The following is a 22,439-nucleotide window of genomic DNA, read 5'->3' as shown; positions in this document are numbered from 1 at the left end:
AACGGAGGCGTGTGGCTTCACATGTTGTTAATCGAAATGTTGAGTCATTGTTTGTTCAATTAAAGGTTGGAGATCTTACCATGGAGACATTTGGATATACTCCCAACCGCAAATCTTTGCTTATATATTGTTGCGGATATGGGATTTGGCCTCCATCCATATCCGCTTGTAAATATTCCCCTATTTCCCCAATACTCCCCAACTATCCCCAATCCCCCATTCCCTAGTCCCATTTTCTGTAAACAACACTCTGTAGAACCGACCTTCCCCTTTTTCCCCCATTAAATGTCGTGCCCAGGTTCACCGCATCTCACGTAGACAACTATAGGACATCTTGCTAGTTATTCTTAGTCTATGTCAGTTAAGGACTCGTTTCCATTAATTCTGACTCTTCGTTGCACCAGAATGTGATTGTATGGCACCAGTAGTAAGTTTAGGACCTCCCAATACCTCCCGCATCTCTTCCTCATGAAACAACAACACCAACAACAACAACAGCGGCGCGGGGAGTGCGCGTCCTCACTCCGGCTTGGTTAGCCGCCATTGACCATGTGCTCCGACGGGGTTACCACGCAGGGGCTCACTGTCAGCTCCTCGTCAAGGGCGGAGCCCGGTAACCCCCCGCACCCAATAAGAAGCGGCGGACCGATTCCATCTGGGGCGGAGCTAACGAGCCGAGGGCGTGTCACTCCCCGCGGGACATGCGCAGGAAGACGGAGGTGACGTCAGATGCGCCTCAGCTACGGAGAAGAAAGGACGCCACCTCCAAGCGCTGAAATACCTCCCCGCCTCTCTGGACCGGACCGGGTCGATTCTGCCCCTGAGCCAAGGTGCACCTTGAGCTATCGACTGCCTGCCCTCCCCTGCCATCAATCCCCGTGTAAGTCAGTCTTGTCCCGTTTGTCTGTGGTCTGTCGGGAATAAGATAAGACCGTGTATAAGTGCCCATCTTACTTTGCTTTACCTCTTGTCGTGTAATCTAACCATTCTGCAAAACCAATATTATATCCTCCTCCGGAGGTCTTGAGAACTGTACCCCTGGTGTCGTGTCATTTAATCCCAGCCGTTGTGTCCTTTCCTTCATTGATCTAGCGTAGCGCGATTCGGCCAACGTTCGAGTGTAATCGGGTAAACTGTGCGAACACGGCGGCCATTCCGCTCGGCCCATCATAACATCTAAGTCGTGTCCGTAACAATATATATGAGTGAGGTCATATATACGTCATATATATACTAGCAGAAGTACCCCGGCATTGCCGGGCGGGGGAAGGGAGGGAAGGGGGAAGGGGAGGGGAACAGGGGGGAGGGGAGGAGGGGGGGGGGAGGGGAGAGGGAGGGGGGAGGGGAGAGGAAGGGGAGGAGGGGAGGGGGGGAGGGGAGGGCAGAAAGGAAGGGGTAGGGGGGAAAGGGAGGGGCATGAGGGGGAGGGAGGGGAGGGGGAGAGGAAGGGAAAGGGAGAGGGTAGGGTGGAGGGAGAAGGGAGGGGGGAAAGGGAGGGGGAAAGGAGGGGGGAGGGGGAGGGGGAGGGGGGAGGGGGAGGGGGGAGGGGAATGGGGGGAGGGGAATGGGGGGGAGGGGAGGAGAGGGGGGGAGGGGGAGGGGGGAGGGAGGGGGAGGGGAGGAGGGGGAGGGATGGGAGAAGGGGAGAGGGGGAGGGGGAGGGGAGGAGGGGGGAGGGGAGGAGGGGGGGAGGGGGAGGGGAGGAGGGGGGAGGGGGAGGGGGATGGAAGGGAGGAGGTGGAGGGCGAGGGGGAGGGGGGTGGGGAAGGGGTAGGACAGAAAGGAAGGGGTAGGGGGGAAAGGGAGGAGCATGGGGGAAAGGGAGGGGGAGGGGGAGGGGGAGGGGGATGGGAAAGGGGTAGGGCAGAAAGGAAGGGGTAGGGGGAAAGGGAGGGGCATGGGGGAAAGGGAGGGGGAGGGGAGGGGAGGGGGAGAGGAGGGGAAAGGGGAGGGGGGAAGGGGAGAGGGTATGGTGGAGGGAGAAGGGAGGGGGAAGGGTAGGGGGAGGGGGAAGGGTAGGGGGAGGGGGAGGGGGAGGGGGGAAAGGGAGGGGGAGCGGGGGAAGGGGAGGGGGGGATGGGGGGAGGGGAGGAGGAGGGGGAGGGGAGGGGGGAGGGGAGGGCGAGGGGGAGGGGGGTGGGGAAGGGGTAGGACAGAAAGGAAGGGGTAGGGGGGAAAGGGAGGAGCATGGGGGAAAGGGAGGGGAGGGGGATGGGAAAGGGGTAGGGCAGAAAGGAAGGGGTAGGGGGGAAAGGGAGGGGCATGGGGGAAAGGGAGGGGGAGGGGAGGGGAGGGGGAGAGGAGGGGAAAGGGGAGGGGGGAAGAGGAGAGGGTATGGTGGAGGGAGAAGGGAGGGGGAAGGGTAGGGGGAGGGGGAAGGGTAGGGGGAGGGGGAGGGGGAGGGGGGAAAGGGAGGGGGAGCGGGGGAAGGGGAGGGGGGATGGGGGGAGGGGAGGGGGAGGGGAGGGGGAGGGGAGGGGAGGGGTGGAGGGGAGGGGGAGGGGGAGCGGGGGGAGGGAAGGGGAGGGGGGATGGGGGGAGGGGAGGGGGAGGGGAGGGGAGGGGGGAGGGGAGGGGGAGGGGAGGGGGGAGGGGAGGGGGAGGGGAGGGGGGAGGGGAGGGGAGGGGATGGGGGGAGGGGAGGGGGAGAAGAGGGTGGATGGGGGGGGAGGGGAGGGGGAGAAGAGGATGGATGGGGGAGGGGAGGGGCATGGGGGAAAGGGAGGGGGAGGGGAGGGGAGGGGGAGAGGAGGGGAAAGGGGAGGGGGGAAGGGGAGAGGGTATGGTGGAGGGAGAAGGGAGGGGGAAGGGTAGGGGGAGGGGAGGGGGGAGGGGGAGGGGGAGGGGGGAAAGGGAGGGGGAGCGGGGGGAGGGAAGGGGAGGGGGGAGGGGGAGGGGGAGGGGGGAAAGGGAGGGGGAGCGGGGGGAGGGAAGGGGAGGGGGGATGGGGGGAGGGGAGGGGAGGGGGAGGGGGAAGGGAGGGGGAGGGGAGGGGGGAGGGGAGGGGGAGGGGAGGGGGAGGGGAGGGGGAGGGGAGGGGGAGGGGAGGGGGAGGGGAGGGGAGGGGGAGGGGAGGGGGGAGGGGAGGGGAGGGGGAGGGGATGGGGGGAGGGGATGGGGGGAGGGGAGGGGGAGAAGAGGATGGATGGGGGGAGGGGAGGGGAGGGGAGAAGAGGATGGATGGGGGGAGGGGAGGGGGAGGGGAGGGGGATGGGGGAGGGGGAGGGAGGAGGGAGGGGGGAGGGAGGGGATGGAGAGGGGAGGGGGAGGGGGGAGGGGATTGAGAGGGGAGGGGGAGGGGGGAGGGGGGGAGAGGGGAGGGGGAGGGGGGAGGGGGGGGAGAGGGGAGGGGGAGGGGGGATGGGGGGGAGGGGAGGGGGAGGAGAACAGGGGGGAGGGGGAGGGGGAGGGGGATGGGGGGAGGGGAGGGGGAGGGGGAGGGGGAGGGGGGGAGGTGAGGGGAGGGGAGTGGAGGGGGAGGGGGAGGGGGGAGGTGAGGGGAGGGGAGTGGAGGGGGGAGGGGAGGGGAGGGGAGGGGGAGGGGAGGGGGAGGGGGAGGGGAGGAGGGGGGGAGGGGGAGGGGGAGGGGAGGGGGAGGAGGGGGGGAGGGGGAGGGGAGGGGGAGGAGGGGGGAGGGGAGGGGGGAGGGGAGGGGGGAGGGGAGGGGAGGGGGATGGGAGGAGAGGGGGAGGGGGAGGGATGGGAGGGGGAGAGGAGTGGGAGGGTGGGGGGGAGGGAGAGGGGGAGCGGGGAGGGGAGGAGAGGGGGGAGGGGGAGAGCGAGGGGGGTGGGGGAGGTGGAGGGGGGAGGGCGAGGGCGAGGGGAGAGGGCGAGGGGCGAGGGGGAAGGGAGAGGGGGAGGGGAAGGGGGTAGGGCAGAAAGGAAGGGATAGGGGGGAAAGGAGGGGCATGGGGGAAAGGGAGGAGGAGGGGAGGGGAAAGGGGAGGGGGGAAGGGGAGAGGGTAGGGTGGAGGGGGGAGGGAGGGGGAGGGGAGGGGGGAAAGGGAGGGGGAGGGAGGGGAGGAGGGAAAGGGAGGGGGGGAGGGAGGGGAGGGGGGAAAGGGAGGGGGAGGGAGGGGAGGAGGGAAGGGGGAGGGGAGGGATATAGATGGTTACTGGCAATTGATCACATCCAGAAATGATGTAATCCACACAATTTATGTACTTTACATAACGTTAATTATATATATATATATATATAAATGACTCCATGGTTCGCCATGGAACATACATCGCCATGCATGTTCGGTTGCCTAATGAGCGGACAACCGCCAACACCGGTTGGGAGTTACTAATAATGGTATCTGTAATCTGGCTCTCCAACCTAATGAGCCGACAACATGGCGTCATCGCCATGCATGCATGTATATATATACACGTCATGTTGTCCGCTCATTAGGTTGGAGAACCAGATTACAGACACCATTATTAGTAACTCCCAACCGCAACCAGGTCGACTCCATATGATGAGTGGATACCAGAGATAACGTTACCGTGTGGCAGGCGGTGCTTATCGCTCCCAGCAAGGTGCAGCAGCAGCTGTATGGGACACCTTGCTGGCGGTTCTCCACTGATATGGGGGTCGCATAGTGACTGATATAAAAACCGAAAGGTTCACAGAGTTACAAGTGTATGGAAGCCTCACTGCGTTGCCCTGATGAAACCCCAACAAGGGTGAAACCAGGTCGGTAACTGTGAGTTTTGCATGCACTTGTGACAGTATCTGAATTTATAATCCGTAATGACGCACTGCTGGATGGTTCCTCTGGAGCTTTGCAGGCAAGGCGAACATGCATGGCGATGACGTCATGTTGTCCGCTCATTAGGTTGGAGAACCAGATTACAGATACTATATATATATATACAGTATACACACACACACACACACACACACACACACACACACACACACACACACACACACACACACACACACACACACACACACACACACACACACACACACACACACACACACACACACACACACACACACACACACACACACACACACACACACACACACACACACACACACACACACACACACACACACACACACACACACACACACACACCTGCGACCCCGCCATCTCGTGGTTGTAACGCTCCTCCATGTCCATCATCTGCTTTTCCAGGGTCTCGTTGGTGCTCCGCATCGCGTCGATCTCAGTGTTCCGCGCCTGCAGCTGCCTCCGATACTCCACGATCTCCTCCTTGGCGGCGCGGATGGCGTCGTTGTTCTTTGCCGCCGCCTCGCTCATGTTCGTGAACTTGTTCTTGTACCAGTCCTCAGCAGTGTGCATGTTTTGCGCCGCCAGGGTCTCGTACTGCCCACGGATCTCCTTGAGCGCCATGGACAAGTCCGGTTTGATCGTGTCCATGTCCACGGACACCTGCGTCTCCTGCAGGACCGCGTGCATCTCGGCCACCTCCTCGTCGTGCACCTTGCGCAGGAAGGCGATCTCGTCGAGCAGAGACTCGACCCGCTTCTCCAGGTCGGCGCGGACGATCGTCGCGTTGTCCACGTCCTTCCGCAGGTTCTTCATGGCGTTCTCGGCGTCCTGTCGCAAACGCATCTCGTGCTCGCACCTTTCGTGCACGCGCTGCAGCTCGTTGTCCATCTGCTCGCGCTCGATCTGAAACTGAGTCTTCTCGTGATTGAGGTCGTCGACCAGCGAGCGCAGCTCCCGCATCTCCGAGTCGTAGATCTCGGTGAGACGCGACGGGCACGACTGTCGTTGCCTCAGCAACGTCACCTCGGTCTCGAGGGAGCGTTTGGTTTCTTCGAATTCGTGAACTTTCTCGATGTAACCGGCGAATCGGTCGTTTAGGCCTTGGAGCTGTTCTTTCTCGTTGATCTTCATCGACCTGAACTCGGTGTTGAGTGCAGACGCCTGGCTCAGGTCCAGCATGTCCGACGAACCGCCCATGGCCGTCCCCAGAGAGCTGCTGTACGTGTGCTGAGGGCGTCTCGCCGCCAACGTCCGCGGGGCCGACCCCCGGCTCCACGAGTGAGACGAGTAGCCGTTGCCGTAACTACTCGCCGAGTGAGACTGGAAAGAGCGCGCCGAGTGACGCGACGCGTCACCACCGAACATCCTGCGGTATGAGGAGACGGAGCTGGCCTCGGTGCTGAGTACACTCATTGTATACGATCGCCGCGTTTACCACAACAATGAATACTGTGTCCTTTCGAGCTCGTTTACAACGCTTTTATGACTTACTTTGAGGTACGATCACCACGTACTCGGGTTACTGATGAGTGATGACGCACCGAAGACTAAAGGCACAACGGTTGGACTCGCTTTCTCCCGACGCGCAATGCGAGGCAAACTTATCGAGCTTATAAGGACTCGGCACGAACCATTCACTCCCAGCGGCTCACTTGACGTCGGGCTCACTTATTCTCCCAAAAAACCTTACCAAACGCTTAAAATTATCGGAATTTTCAATGAGCTTAAAGTTTTGTAAATTTTTATATTTCCCTTTTAGCAAAATGGCGGTTTCCAGTATTTCTGCGCGGCTCGTTAATATTTGAGCGCCCCCCTCTGCTCCCCGGCGAAGTGGTACGACCCATCCTCTTTGCCGCAGTGACGTCGCGCGTTGCCGTACATTGCAGTGGAATATAAAACGAACTTGCGGTAAAAAGTACATTTCGAACGGCTTCTGATTTTCCAGTTTCGAGGGCAAATTACGTGGAAACCTCCTCTAAGTCCGCAGAGCTGGTGCACGCCGCAAGTACGAGTGGTGTCGAGTGAAACGTCATTACAAATTTACGACGTGGTCTGGAAGGGCTTGGTAAAAGAAACCACACCCCGTCTGCAAAACGAGTCTGTCTCTCGTATCGCTCAGTTTGTCTAAACGTACACCGTCCTTGTCCCTCAAGTCATCATCAGTCTGTCTGCAGGACTAAGACCTCCATGCTCCAATTGCTCCATTAACTCACGTTGGCGGTACCTGGTATTGACATACTCGTCACGCTTCTCAATGCACGTTGGTGACAGTTTGAATGAATCATTTTATCAGGCGGTTTTTGTTGAAGAGGAGGATGAAGGAACATGAGGAGGATGAAGCGAAACGACAGGTGGATCGGCGGAACATTACCTGTACATACTGTATTTTGTTAGTTTCAAGGTTGATCCACTTGAGACACGAAAAAACTAATTTTGTTGTGATTGAATGACCCAGACTCAACACTTCTGTCGGTTGGTGGTTCGAATGTCGGTCAGCACACGCTTATAAATAAGTTGTAAGTTATTACCTCCGCCACCGAAGTTGTTTTGTTTTCACCCCTGTATGTTTGTTCCTCTTGAGAAAATGGAAGATTTTTCAAGTATGTTTGTTGGTCTTGTGCATTATTCTGTCTCTGTCTGTCTGTCTGTCTGTATGTATGTCAGTCGCCTTCAGGTCACAATTTTCAACCGATCTTCACGAAACTTCACCAAATGGTAGAATTGGTCATAAGCAAGAAGCCTTTTGTTTTTGGGGTCAAAACACCAAAACGCTTCTCAATGAACGCCTGCGTGTGAATTCGGAATGAACGCCACCAAAACGCCTGCCGGGGGTGTCGTAAGAGGCGACTCAAAGGGTTGGCGTCAGGAAGGGCATCCGGCCATAAAACCATTGCCTCAAAAAGGGAACCATGATTGTCATGGGGCCCGCAAGGCTAACCCCCGAAGGGATGAAAGGCCCTTCGAATAGGTCAACACAGGCCAAAGGTCACCACCTTTGTCAAGTTCCTAAAATCCTCAATTTTCATCCGATTGACTTGATATTCTAAGAGGATTTGCATATCTTATCTCTGAATTCAACCACCAATTATTTTTTTAGGTCAACATAGGCCAAAGGTCACCAACTTTGTAAAATTTCTAAAATCCTCAATTTTCATCCGATTTTTTTTTTTTGAATACAGAGTCGAGGCTCGTGAAAGAGCTAACATTTATCAAACCAACAAATCAAACAAACAAGCAAACAAAGTATATAAAAAGGGGAGCGGTCGACAAGATGGGGAGGGAAGGGGAGGAAGCACACAAACACAACATTTGAGAGCAGGGACATCGGGAGATGTTTTTGGAGGGAGAGGGCCTGGGGGGAGGCAGGATAGGTATAAAACGCAAGGACACCAAGGGCTTCCAGGAAATAATTCAAAAGTCACCTCAAAAAAGTGGATTTGGGGTGAAATTAGCGGGGGTAGAAAAGATCAAGGTTGTGGATTGGGGAAGATAAGAGATGGTGGTGAACAGCCGTTTTAAAGACCTTGGGGGAGGAGTGGGATTGAAGAGAGTGAGGGAGTTTGTTCCAGAGGTGGGAGAAAAGAGGAATGAAGGAGTGAAGGTGAGCAGAGAGTCTTGATTTTGGCAGTTTAACCATAAGAGGGTTGCAGGCAGATCTTGTGCGACCTGCAGGAATATTTGGGGGACAGAGCCCAGAGAGAGCTGGGGGAGCAAGGCCGGAGAGGAGTCGGTAGAAGACGGAAAGACCACCAACCTGCCTGCGGTGATTAAGTGAAAGGCCTTCGGAGACAGCGTCATCGCGGGAGATTCCAATGATTCTGAACGCTTTGGTTTCAACAGCGTGAAGACGAGCGAGGTGTGAGGCAGGAGCACCAGTCCAGAGGGGAGAGCAGTACTCCATTGAGCTGTGGATGAAAGCCTTGTATGTGGTGAGGAGCTCAGGTGTGCCAAGGAAGAACTTCGCACGACGGAGGATGCCCAGTCGGCGACTGGCTTTGGAGGCCAGCTTGGAAATGTGGTTTTCCCAGGAAAGATCATGGCAGATAGTGAGACCCAACAGCTTGAGTGACAGAACTTCTTGGAGAGGATTATTCAGAAAGTGGATGGGAGGGTTGTCCAGTCGGTCTTTTCGGAGAGACATCGTAAGAGTGTGAGATTTGTCAGGATTGAAAGACATGTTCCACTTGTTTGCCCAGTCTGATTTTGTCCAGGTCTGCAGAGAGTGAGGAGGCTGCGGACTGTCGATCTGAGGGATGAGGAATGGAGCGGCAGAGAGTGGAGTCATCAGCAAAGAGATAGAGAGGATTTTCAAGAGAGTCAGAGAGATCATTGATGAAGACCAGAAAAAGCACAGGGCCCAGAACACTGCCTTGGGGAACTCCAGCCTGAACAGGAAGAGGAGATGAGAGAAACCCATTCAGGGCCACACGTTGACTACGACTAGAGAGGAAGTCCGCCAGCCATGCGTGGAGAAAATGATTTTTGATAAGTTGTAAGAGTCAAATGATTGACTTGAAATTTTAAGAGGATTTGCATGTCTGGTCACTGAACTCAAGCACCAAGTATTTTTGAGGTCAACATAGGCCGACAACTTATTTTAGGGATTTCGCAAGTATCGTGCTGTTTTTTTGTTTTTTGTTTTTTTGTATACTGAATCGAGGCTCGTGAAAGAGCTAACATTTACTTCACAAACAAATCAACCAGACAAACAAAATATATAAAAATAGGGAGCGGAAGACAAGATGGGGAGAGTGCACAGCATATATCTTGTTTGTCTGCCTGTGAACAGGATATCTCAAAAAGTTGTAGACGGATTCGGACGAAATTTGGCGGAGGTTGGGTATGTGACAAGAACAAAATGATTAGCTTTTGGTGAAGATCCGGATTCGAATCCGGCTAGTATAATTTATTTAAGTGATTCGTCACCATTGGGAGATCGGGCCATAATCGATATAATCGATATTGCAGGATATCTCAAAAAGTTGTGGACGGATTCAGACAACACTTGGTGGAGAGGTTTCGTATGTGACTATGAAGCATTGATCCAATTTTGTTTAAGATCCGAATCAGAGAATTTTTAAAGTGATTCTTCACCATTGAGTGATAGGGCTGAAAACGATACAAGTCTCGAAAAGTTGTGGACGGATTTGGATGAAACTTGGTGAACAGATTGGGTGTGTGACGAGACCAAATCGATTCGATTTTGGTGAAGATCTGAATATGGATTCGGATACGATAATTATTTAAATTTTTAAGTGATTCTTCACCATTGAGAGATCAGGTGAAAAGTGATATACAACATGGTATTTCAAAAAGTTGTGGACGAGTTATGACTAAACTAGGTGGATGAGTTGGTTTTAGGTGATGAGAACAAGCAGATTCGATTTCAGTTGAGGTCTGAATCCAGATCCGGCCTATCACAACAACACACAACAACAACATGCATTTTAAGGCCATTTTCCCTGCTAGAGCGGGGGTTAGCCTTGCGGTCCCCATGACAATCTTCTCCATTTTGCCCTATTTTCTGCATCTCTCCTTGTTAACCCCCTTGCCCGCATTTCTTCTTCCACCATCTTTAGCCAAGTCTTTCTCGGTCTTCCCCGTCCTCAACTTCCTTCTACATTCATTTCCATCACTCTTCTCAACCAGTCACTTTCATCCTTCCTCAACACGACCAAACCATCTCAACCTGTTCCTCTTCACAGCATCAATCACAGGCCTATCAATGGGATACAAAACAAACTGTTCAGCCTGGTAGAGGTATGCGCTCGACCAAGTGCCGTTCTAGTTTTCTCTGCAACCGCTTGTCCGATTGATGCAAAACTTCAAACATAGGAGGAATATTTTATTGATAATCTGACATCATAGGTCACATGGTATGGCAGCCAGATTGGATTAAAGGGAAAAAATTGGACATCATTTTCTCTGACACTGTTCAACGAAAAAAATTGAAACTTGGCATATGTATGTCATTAACATACATATAGGGTGATTAACATGGCATATATAGGGTTTGATTTGTAATACTCAGTTCCACAAAGAGGACAATAAGCTTGTTACATACACGTCAGGTGGGTCGACGACAACCGTTGACTACCTGATGGTGCGTCGGCGAGATAGGGGGCACCTCCGGGACACAAAGGTGATCCCGGGGGAGGAGGCTGTTTCACAGCACCACTTGGTTGTCTGCGACATAAAGGTGAAAGGTGCGAGGAGAGCTCGGCGGGTGAAGTACCAACCGAGAATGAAGGTGTGGAGGTTGAAAGAGGTGACAGTAAGGGAGGCATTAAAAGAGAGGCTGAGTAGGGTAGAGGATGATGTGGTTGAGCTTGAAAGTGGTTGGATGTCAATGAAAGCTAGTCTGTTGGGAGCCGTTGGTGAGGTATGTGGATGGACAAAAGGACCACCGAGGCACTCGGAAACATGGTGGTGGGATGTTGAGGTTGGAAAGAGGATTGACGAGAAGAGGAAGAAGTTCAAAGAGTGGCAGAAGGCGAAGGGTACGGGAGCAGAAACAGCAGAGCATGAAAGTTATAAGGCAGCCAGGAAGGCTGCAAAGAAAGAGGTAGCAAAGGCGCAGGAGGCATGTAGGAAAATGTTCGGAGAACGCTTGGATTCGGAAGAGGGTCAGAAAGCAGTATTCAGGATTGCAAAGCAGATAGCGAAAGAGAGGTGTGATGTGATGGGGGTGAGTTGCTTGAAGGATGAAGTGCGACAAATCGTTGTCGACCCAGATGGAATTAAAGGAAGATGGAAAAGATATATGGAAATGCTGTTGAATACAGAGAATGAATGGGATGGCAACATAGAGAGTAACCCAGTTTTAGGACCGGCAGAGAAGATAACTGAGAAGGAAGTTGAGGAAGCGATAAAAGCAATGAAGAGTGGAAAAGCGGGAGGGCCGACGGGAGTTGTGGGAGATATGTTGAAGGCAGCAGGAAGTTGGGGTGTGAAGAGAATGACAGAGATCTGTAATCTGGTGGTGAAAGAAGGCCGCATTCCAGTGGATTGGGAACTGAGTACCCTCGTCCCTCTATACAAGGGGAAAGGTGACCCTCTGGAGTGTGGCTCGTACCGAGCGATAAAGTTATTGGAGCATGGAATGAAGGTATTGGAAAGGGTGTTGGAGAGGAGGATAAGGAAGAAAGTGAAGATCGACGAAATGCAGTTTGGATTTATGCCAGGAAGAGGAACGACAGATGCGCTTTTCATTGTGAGGCAGTTGCAGGAGAAGTACATGGATAAGAGGAAGAAGTTGTTTTTTGGGTTTGTTGATCTGGAGAAAGCATTCGATAGGGTTCCACGCAAAGTACTGACATGGGCATTGAGGAAGTTAGGAGTGGAGGAATGGTTGATCAGAGTAGTGATGGCAATGTACAAAAGAGCACGCACAGCTGTAAGGACGAAGGACGGGAACAGTGGTGAGTTTGAGGTGAAGGTGGGAGTGCATCAGGGGTCGGTACTAAGTCCACTACTATTTGTAGCTGTGATGAAGGTGCTGGCTCAGACCGTAAAGGAGGGTTTACCGTGGGAGTTGTTGTATGCAGATGATCTGGTGTTGATTGCGGAAAGTATGGATGGACTGAAGGAAAAGATGAACAAGTGGAAGGAATGTATGGAGACAAAGGGTCTGAAGGTGAATATCGGAAAGACAAAGGTGATGGCAAGTGGTAAAGCATGTGGTGAGGTGGAAAGAACTGGGAAGTGGCCGTGTGCTGTGTGCAGGAAGGGTGTCGGAGTGAACTCCATTCAATGTACAATGTGTGCTGAGTGGGTTCATCAAAAATGTAGTGGTCTGAGAGGGTCATTAACCAGTGTGGCAGCTACATTCAAATGTAAGGTGTGCACAGAGGGAGCTGCAGATGGGGGAAATGTTGAGTTGGATCTTGGAGACGGCGTGAAGCTGGAAGGTGTGAAAACATTTTGCTACCTCGGAGACATGCTGAATGGAGAAGGTGGATCAGACTCGGCAACGGTTGCTCGAGTGAGATGTGCATGGAAGAAGTTTCGGGAACTGAGTGGCGTGCTGATGAGGAGGAGAGTGTCGCTGAAGCTGAAGGGAAAGGTGTATGCTGCATGTGTGAGAAGTGTTATGATTTATGGGAGCGAGACATGGGTAATGAACATAGACAGCAACGAAGGCTGGAAAGGGTGGAAATGCGAATGGTTCGATGGATGTGCGGAGTATCGTTGAGAGAGAGGAAGACAAATGATGAATTGCGAAAGATGATGGGAATATTGCCTGTGATTGATGCTGTGAAGAGGAACAGGTTGAGATGGTTTGGTCATGTATTGAGGAAGGATGAAAGTGACTGGTTGAGAAGAGTGATGGAAGTTAATGTAGAAGGAAGTAGAGGACGGGGAAGACCGAGAAAGACTTGGCTAAAGATGGTGGAAGAAGAAATGCGGGCAAGGGGGTTAACAAGGAGAGATGCAGAAAATAGGGCAAAATGGAGAAGATTGTCATGGGGACCGCAAGGCTAACCCCCGCTCTAGCAGGGAACATGGCCTTAAAATGCATGTTGTGTTGTTGTTGTATATAGGGTGTACCCCGGTTTAGAATAGGTACACCGTATCCCTGCGTGTCGTAAGAGGCGACAAAGGGTTGGCGTCAGGAAGGGCATCCGGCCATAAAAACATTGCCTCAAAAAGGGAACCATGATTGTCATGGGGCGCCCAAGGCTAACCCCCGCTCTTGCAGGGAAAATGGCCTTAAAATGCCTGTTGTTGTTATATAGGGTGATAATGATGATGTCATCGGTGAAGTGATATGAAGAAAAAAAAATTAACACGCAACTTGAAAAATGCTAAACTTTAAAAGCCCTGGCCCAGATGTAATTCCAAACTTCTAGCTAAAGCAACAAGATCAGTGGTTCTTAACCTTTTTAAAGGCGCCAAACCCTAACGAAACCCACCGAACACTCGAAAAACCCCTCAAATTTGACCAAAAATTTTTTAAGAAGAATTGCATCTTAATGCGTTTTCTGTTCTTCTTTTCGGGAGGCGATCTGGGAAATGCGTGGTTTTGTTTTGGCCAGGGCCACCCTCAAATCATTTTCGCATGCAAGCCTGCTCCTTTTCTTTGTTTTAATGTCCACCAGTTTCGAAAATGCATGCTCGCAGAGATACGTTGTAACGAACGGCATGAGGATCTCAAGGGCAATTTTAGCAATGTGAAGATACCCTTCCATTTGGCGGCACCAAAACGTTGAGAGCGTTGTTGTGCCGAAGAGTTGTTGTTGAGTCTGGCTCTGCTGAAGTTCGATGAGGTCGTCGAGGTATTGGTCGTTGACATCTGCCGTTGCAACGTCGAAAGTAAACGGCTGCCGCACCCATGTTGGGTATTGCTCTTGGTAGGGGAAGTAGCCGTCGAATGACTTTCCCAGCTCATCCAAGTGCGTGGCAATCGCTTGCTTCAGCTCCCCCGGTACAGCAGTGCCTCCAACTTCAGACTCATCTTCGATCCCGCTCACGCACTCGTCCAGTAGCGAAAAGTTCGCGAAGTTGTCGTTCTCTGTTCACCGCCTACACAACGGTAACTTCTTTCGGAAAGTGCTCAGCTTTTCTTCAGATTCGATGACATTCACTCCACCGCCCTGCATCTGGCAATTGAGATGATTGAGTGCGTCGAAGATGTCAGCCAAGTATGCCAAGGCGAGGATGAACTCTGACTCTTGGAAGTGCGTTGCATGGCAATGCTGGTGTTCTCGCAAAAACAGGGCGAATTCTACACGCAAGGCAAAAACACGGCTCACTACCTTCCCTCGTGATAACCATCGAACGTTAGAGTGGTAGAGAAGGACTTCGAATTCAGAGCCGATTTCATTGCACAGCTCTTTGAAGATGCGATGATTCCGAGCACGGCTTCGCACGTAATTCACAGTTTCAACGACGATTTTCAGAACATTGGCCAGTTTTGGAGGCAGGGTTTTTGATGCCAGCGCGTGTCTGTGCAGGACGCAGTGCGAGACGATGATGTGTCGTGCATCGGCCTTCACCAGCGCGACAAAACCGGAGTTGCATCCTAGCATGGCTGGAGCTCCGTCCGAGCAAACTGCAGACACCATGTTTCACGAGAGGCCGTTGCTTCTGAAGAAGTCGTCCACAAGTTTCTTCATGTCAGCTGCCTTCGTCGTTGTTGTGAGAGGCTTGCAGAACAGAAAGTCTTCCTTGATCTCGTCTCCTTTGACATAACGCACAAATAAGATGAGCTGGCTCAAATTCGAAACGTCGGTGGTCTCGTCAAGTTGAAGGCTGAATTTCGTCAGGCTCACGACTAAATCTGCAACTACCTGGGTGAGGATGTCGTCGCTCATGTCGTCGATTCTGCATCTGATGGTGTCATTTGAGAGTGGAACGAGAGACAACTTGTTTCAGCAGCTTTTCCCAGCATGATGTTGGCCATCTTCAACGCGGCCAGTTTGCTGAGTGTCTCGCCAACGGTGTGCGGTTTGCACTGCTTTGCGATCAGGTACGCAACTTCATACGACGCGGTGAGGATCAGTTTGTCAATTGGAACGAAGCCGAGAGTGGGCAAGTTAGCACTTGCGTCGAATCGGACTCTCTTCAATTTGAATTCATCCAGCGTTGCATCTTTGTACTGCCCCTCGCCGTGCAGATTTTTGAAGTGTTCCCGTAGCTTTGCTGGTGCTAGGCTGGAGTTGCTCAACTTGACATTGCAAAGCATGCATTGAGGACGCTGACTTCCGTCCCATTCCCGTCAAACACGTGAACCTGTACCGCACGTAATCCTCCGACCACTTCCTTTTTTTGCTCGACATACTGCAAAAAAAAATAAAAATAATTTATGACAAAAATTTAAAAATATAATCTTAAATATAATCAGTACCCCTCTGAAAACTGAGAAATTTTAACGAAGAAAACATAACTTATAGTTACGATGACGGGATTTATTATCTACTCAACTCTATGTCACCTCAAATCCCATTATAATATTACATAGAAAACTGTGAATTGTTAGTTTTGAATTGCGACCAAAGGAGTTATGTCATGTCCACCTACTTTTCTGAGTAATTCAATCGTATTTTATAATCACCATCCACTTTTGTTTTTAATATAACTCTGAACCCGCCCTGCATATCCACAAACATTTCCAACTTACTTTTCAATTAATCAGTAACTCCAAAGTAAGGCGCGACCAATGACGCACGGCACACGGCAAGCTAATCGAGGCTATTCACTGGAATTTCCGAACACCTGCAAAGTCCAGAATCCAGTAAGTAAGTAAGCAAGTAAGCACCATCAACAGAATAATTATCAAGTTGCTCATTGATTCAACTTACTACAGTCAGTGTGAAACAACTTATCTTAAACACAGACCAGAGAAACCATGAATGGGATGGGAATACAATTACAAATAACATTTCCATTCGTTCGTAACATACATAGCAAAATAATAATAATATTAATAATAAGCGTAATTACACATAGATTCAAAATTGATACAAAACTAAAAAAACAAAAAAAACAAATTGCAATGCGTTTTGGAGGACCTCCGCCGAACCCCTGAGACTGGCTCACTGAACCCCTGGGGTTCGGTCGAACCCAGGTTAAGAACCACGGAACTAGATGCTCTCCACCATCACTACATTCAAGGTAAATTGCACTCGTATGCTGATGCCTCGACATGACATTCCTCCATGTTTTTTCCATCTGCCCAATCTTCCCTCACTCAATCTACATCTCATTTGATCACAGCCACCTCTTTAAATTCGGATTTGGACAAGACTTCCCAGTGGGGCAAATTTAATCAGGTTAGGTGTAATGCTTATAAAACGCAATTTCTTCCCATTTCTTCCTATCTCTATCTCTCTCTCTCTCTCTCCAAAACTCCTCGCAACTCTCCAATCTCCTTTGAAAGCTCCACAACTACACCATGTGATACAATAAACCTACTAGGTATTACCCTAACATCAAATTTATTCTGGAATCCACACATTACACAAATAGCTAAGTCTGCCTCAAAGAAACTAGGAGTCCTGTTCAGATGTCGAAGATTCTTCTCCTCTCAACTGTTGCTTCAATTGTATAAAAGATGGATTCATCCTTGTATAAAGTACGACTCGCACATCTGGGGTGGTTCTAGCTCCACATACAGGGTGACCCAAAAAAACCTCCCACATTTCAAAGGTAAATGAAAAGAAAATGGTGAAAGATAATCAAGATATTATTTGCACACATGAAACTTCATTCAATACAGTTTTTATTCATCATGTTTTAAAGATGACATCCTCCAAATGGTGGCCATCATTGTCTATACACGCTTGGAGGCGATTTCTGAAGGCTGCCATGGCTCGACGGGTCATGTCGGGTGGAACAGCGGCTATCTCCTGCTGAATAGCAACCTTAAGGGCTTCAAGAGTTTGGGGTCGATGAGTATACACTCGTGATTTAAGGTAGCCCCACAGAAAAAAATCACAAGGGGCGAGGTCAGGGGAACGGGCCGGCCACCCAACATCGCCACGCAACGAGATCACCCGATCCGGAAACATTTCCCTCAGCACTTGCAATGATCTTCGAGCTGTGTGTGCCGTAGCTCCATCTTGCTGAAACCACACATCGAGTTCTTCAAGCTCAAGGTGTTGGAGTTGTGGCCTTAGAAAGTTTTCGAGCATATCACTGTAACGGTCAGAAGTTACGGTAACAGTTACACCACCCTCTTCAAAGAAATAAGGACGCACGATGCCAACATCGGCAACAGCGCACCACACAGTCACTCGATCGGAGTGCAACGGTCTTTCGTGTAGCATGCGAGGGTTGTCTTCAGAGCAATAGCGAAAATTTTGTTTGTTTACAGAGCCACTCAAATGAAAATGAGCTTCGTCACTGCACAAGAGAACAGCATCTTCCGGAACACGTTGCAGAATGTTCTCGCATAACACCCTGCGGCTTATCCAGCCTCTCGCATTGAGATCTTGCACAACCGTCATTTTGTATGGATGGAAGTGGAGGTCTTTGGGTAAGATTCTCCTTGCAGTTTCCCGGGATATCCCTTCAGCTAAAGCATGCTTCCACGCAGAACGTCTTGGAGACTGCACAACAGATCGCCTCAATGCTTTACTATTATCAGGTGTACGAGCGCTCCTAGGTCGACCAGGTCATTTTCTTTTTAAAGCTGAGCCTGTTTCCCTGAAATTCTCAACCCACTGCAAGATGGTTTTCCGATCTGGAACGTTTTGGTTCAGTGGAATACTGAAACGTCTTCGAAAGGCCCTCTGCACGGCGATCACGGAACGGTTGTTTGTGAAGAACGCTTCGACAGCGAACGCACGGTGTGTCCCGACCACGCCATGTTGGCGACTGAGGACGGTTGGGGTTGGGCGACCAACAGACTCTAGCCCCGCCCCTCCCGCCTCACTACTGCAGTGCTACAGCCTTTCAAAATGTGGGAGGGTTATTTGGCTCACCCTATACTTACTGGACAGAATTGAATTCAAAGTAATCTGACTTGTCAACTCTATTCTCTCTTTCTTCACTTTTCTATCAATGCAGCTCTTTTATTGAACCCTTGGCCTATATAGTCTGTGACTGGAGCGTTCAACATAAAAATAAAAAAGCATTCAATGAACATTCCAAAGAGGAAAAGGTAATGGACGAATGGCTCACAGAAGATAACACATTCCTCATCCCAAAATCTAAAGAAACCCAACAGTACTGAATCATACTCAAATATGCAATTTGGTCTCTGTCTATCTGTCTGAGTGACTTTGTGTCCTTCTGATTTTTTTTACGCCGATACACTCAATCATTACTTATCCAATCGCAACCAAACTTGATAGGGAGACTAAGAGTCACACGATGGGGGTTGCAGTGATTTAACTACCCCCAACCCCCCCTAGAGGGTTTCCCCACCAAGAGGGTTGCCTGTTGAGGTGTATATCCGTGTAAGATAGCTTTATCATGGCATTTTTCCAAGGTCACTTCTTATACCAAAAGTAACAACTCCAAAAAGAGAGAGAGAGAGAGAGAGAGAGAGAGAGAGAGAGAGAGAAAAAAAAAGAAAAAAAAAGAAAGAAAAAAGAGACTTTTGAGTCCTTTTATTACAAAAATACAAAAAGTAATAATATAAATGTTTTACAATCAAATCGAATCAATAATGGCAACAAAAAGAAAAAACACCCAGTGATCATCAAATAAAAGAAACAGTCAGCATCTCATAACAGTATTTTCAATTCGGTTTCTCCAATCTCACAAAAACCACCAACACACCAAGTATTAATAAAGTTTTGAAGATTTCCGACCTCGTTGGAAAAGGTAAACTCAAGTTTCAATCTTGTTGAGACCAATGTATTAAAAGACAACATTGTAGCGGTTACCGCTGGATGCACACAATCGCCTTGCACCGGCCAGAACACGGCCAGACGCGCCTCTCCCGGGCATGCCCGGACTCACTGTTCCCGGGCACGCCCGAACCTCCCGGGCACGCCCGGTCTCGTCTTTCCCGGGCATGCCCGCTCTCGCCTTTCCAGGGCTCGCCCAGAGCGTCCGGGCATGCCCGCTATCGCCTTTTCAGGGCTCGCCCAGAGCGTCCGGGCATGCCCGCTATCGCCTTTCCAGGGCTCGCCCAGAGCGTCCGGGCATGCCCGCTATCGCCTTTCCAGGGCTCGCCCAGAGCGTCCGGGCATGCCCGCTATCGCCTTTCCAGGGCTCGCCCATAGCGTCCGGGCATGCCCGCTCTCGCCTTTCCAGTGCTCGTCCAGAGCGCCCGGGCACGCCCAGCCTCGACTTGCCAGACCACAGCCAAACACGCCCGGGCAGGTCCAGACTCGCCTTTCCAAGGCTCGCCCTTGACACCCGGGCATGCCCGGTATAGCTTTTGCCGGGCAAACTTCCCGACATAAATGTGTATATATATTGCTGCCCGATAAACGGGCTTAGGAGAATACCTGAGCTGTTTTGTTTCAATAAAGCAACTCGGACGAATTCCGTCTTTGGTCGCGTCAATTCTTTCGACTCGCATTGGAGCGCAGTTCCTTCATTGGTGACCTACCGACATGGATACGGCAGTGACGCTTAAACTGCCTACCTTCTGGGAGGCTCACGCGGCTGTTTGGTTCGCTCAGGCGGACTCTCAGTTCGCCCTGCGAGGCATCACCGCGGACGACACCCGCTTCCACCATGTTGTGGCGGCGCTCGGTTCCGCCACCGCGGCCCGCGCCTTGAGCCTCCTCGAGCACCCGCCGGCTGCTGACAAATACGACGCGCTGAAGACACTCCTCCTCGACGCTTTCGCCCTCTCACCGGCAGCACGCGCATGGCGCCTGCTCGCTCTGCCCGAGCTCGGCGACACGCGCCCGTCCGAGCGCATGGACTATATGCTCTCGTTGCTCGGTGAGCACTCTCCAGATTTTCTGTTCCGCGAGCTGTTCCTTCGCCAGCTGCCTCACCCGGTACGCCTCGCCCTGGCTGGCACGTTGATCACGGATTCCCGCGCCCTCGCCAGGGAAGCCGATAAGATCTCCTCGGCGGGCCAGCACATCGGCGCGGTTACCTGGAGCCCGCCGCCGTCCGAGGCGACGCCCATGACGCCAGAGCGCCCTGCGCGGTTGGAGGCCGAACTGCCGGTGCAACTGGCGGCCGCCACGCCGCACCGCCCGCTTCCGACACGACAGCCGGGGCTTCCACCTGACCGGGCATGGTGTTATTACCACGCCAGGTTCGGACACAAGGCTCGGACGTGCCGGCCCCCGTGCACCTTCGGCAGGTCGGGAAACGACCGGGCCGGCGTTCATTCCCAGCCATGAGCGCCGGCCACTCGGGCAACTTGCTGTTTATTCGGGACAAAGCGTCTGGGCAGCATTTCCTGTGTGACACCGGCGCCCAACTGAGCGTCATACCCGCCTCCGAGCAGGACAGGCGGGACGCCGTTTGCGGCCCCTCTTTGGTCGCTGCTAATGGCTCGGCCATACGCACTTTCGGCCCACGCGTCGTCACCCTCTGCTTCGGCAGCCAGCGTTTTCAATGGACTTTTGTTACCGCCAGCGTCCCCGTGGCTTTGCTGGGCGCCGACTTCCTCTGCGCGCACGGGCTGCTGGTCGACGTCAAACGACGTCGCCTTGTCCACGCCGAGACCTTCAGCTCCCTGGCGTGCACAATGAGCAGCTCCGTGCCGACCGAACTGGCGTGCGCCCTCCCGGCAGCGAACGAGTTCGCTCGCCTGCTCGCGGAATTCCCGGCTCTCACGCGGCCGACGTTTTCGGCCATCGCGGTGCGGCACGGGATCGAGCACCACATACCCACTACGGGCCCGCCGGTCTACGCCAGGGCCCGCCGCCTCGACCCGGCCAAGCTCGCCGTGGCGAAGGCCGAGTTCGACGTGTTGGAGCACCTCGGCATCGTGCGGTGCTCCGATAGCGCGTGGGCCTCGCCACTGCACATCGTGCCAAAGCCGGGGGTGGATGGCGCCCGTGTGGCGACTACCGCCGTCTCAACGACGCTACCACCCCCGACAGGTACCCGATCCCGCATATTCAGGACTTTTCCGCCCGTTTGGCGGGACGGGTCATCTTTTCTAAAATTGACCTGATACGGGGCTACCACCAGGTACCTGTCCGGGCGGCCGACGTCCCGAAGACGGCTGTCATCACGCCGTTCGGCCTGTTCGAATTTTTGCGGATGCCGTTTGGCCTCAAGAACGCGGCCCAGGCGTTCCAGCGCTTGATGGACGGCGTGCTGCGCGACCTGCCGTTTCTTTTCGTCTATCTGGACGATATCCTCGTCGCCAGCACGTCCCGCGCCGAGCACCTCCTCCACCTCCGAACACTGTTTGGTCGCCTCAGCGAGCACGGCTTAATTGTCAACCCGGTCAAATGCCACTTCGGCGCGACGACCGTTGACTTTTTGGGCCACCGCATCACCAAGACCGGGGCCGTGCCGCTGCCGACCAAGGTCGAGGCCATCACCACGTTCCCGCGTCCCCGTTCCATCAAGGCCCTCCAAGAGTTCCTCGGCATGGTGAATTTTTATCACCGATTCGTGCCCCGCGCTGCTCAGCTCATGCGGCCCCTTTACGAGGCCCTCCGGGGCAAGCCGGCCAAGCATGACATTGTTTGGTCCGTGGCCATGGACGCGGCCTTCGCCAGCGCCAAACGGGCCCTCGCCAACGCAACGCTGCTGGCTCACCCGGTGCTCAACGCGCCCATCGCCCTCACTACGGACGCCTCCAACTACGCGGTGGGCGCCGTCCATGAGCAATGGGTGGACGGGGTTTGGCAGCCACTCGCTTTTTTCAGCCGGCAACTCCGGCCGAACGAGTTAAACTACAGCACGTTCGACCGCGAGCTGCTCGGGCTATTCCTGGCCGTTCGCCATTTCCGACACCTCCTGGAGGGCCGCCCGTTCACGGCTTTCGTCGACCACAAGCCGTTGGTCTACGCAATGGCTAAGGTCACGGAGCCGTGGTCGGCCCGCCAGCAGCGCCACCTCTCCGCCGTGTCGGAGTTCACCACGGACATCCGGCACGTCGCCGGAAAAGACAACGCCGTGGCCGACTGTCTTTCTCGGGCCAGCGCGAACGCGGTCCATCTCGGCGTGGACTTCGCGCTCATGGCGGCCGACCAGACCACCGACGCCTCGGTGCAGGCACTCCGTGCGGTGGACACGGGCCTCCGCCTGGCCGACATTCCCTTCGCGGGCACCGTCCTGCTCTGCGACATCTCCCAGGGCCAGCCTCGCCCCATCGTG

The 22,439-nt window shown here is 53.1% G+C and overlaps 1 protein-coding gene across 1 annotated transcript in view; it reads right to left on the bottom strand.

The window, feature by feature from the left end:
* Positions 1-6,225, bottom strand: part of LOC144890843 (alpha-internexin-like) — a 39,376-nt gene extending 33,151 nt beyond the window's left edge. The window contains exon 1 of the mRNA XM_078772702.1: positions 5,079-6,225. Within this exon, the coding sequence (XP_078628828.1) occupies positions 5,079-6,149 (1,071 nt within the window). The 5' untranslated portion in view covers positions 6,150-6,225. The remainder of the gene's footprint in view (positions 1-5,078) is intronic.
* Positions 6,226-22,439: the final 16,214 nt, after the last annotated feature.

Source organism: Myxine glutinosa, chromosome 2 (genome assembly GCF_964187855.1).
Source record: "Myxine glutinosa chromosome 2, kmMyxGlut1.1, whole genome shotgun sequence".
NCBI lineage: Eukaryota > Metazoa > Chordata > Myxini > Myxiniformes > Myxinidae > Myxine > Myxine glutinosa.
This window is presented reverse-complemented; position numbering and strand designations above follow the sequence as displayed.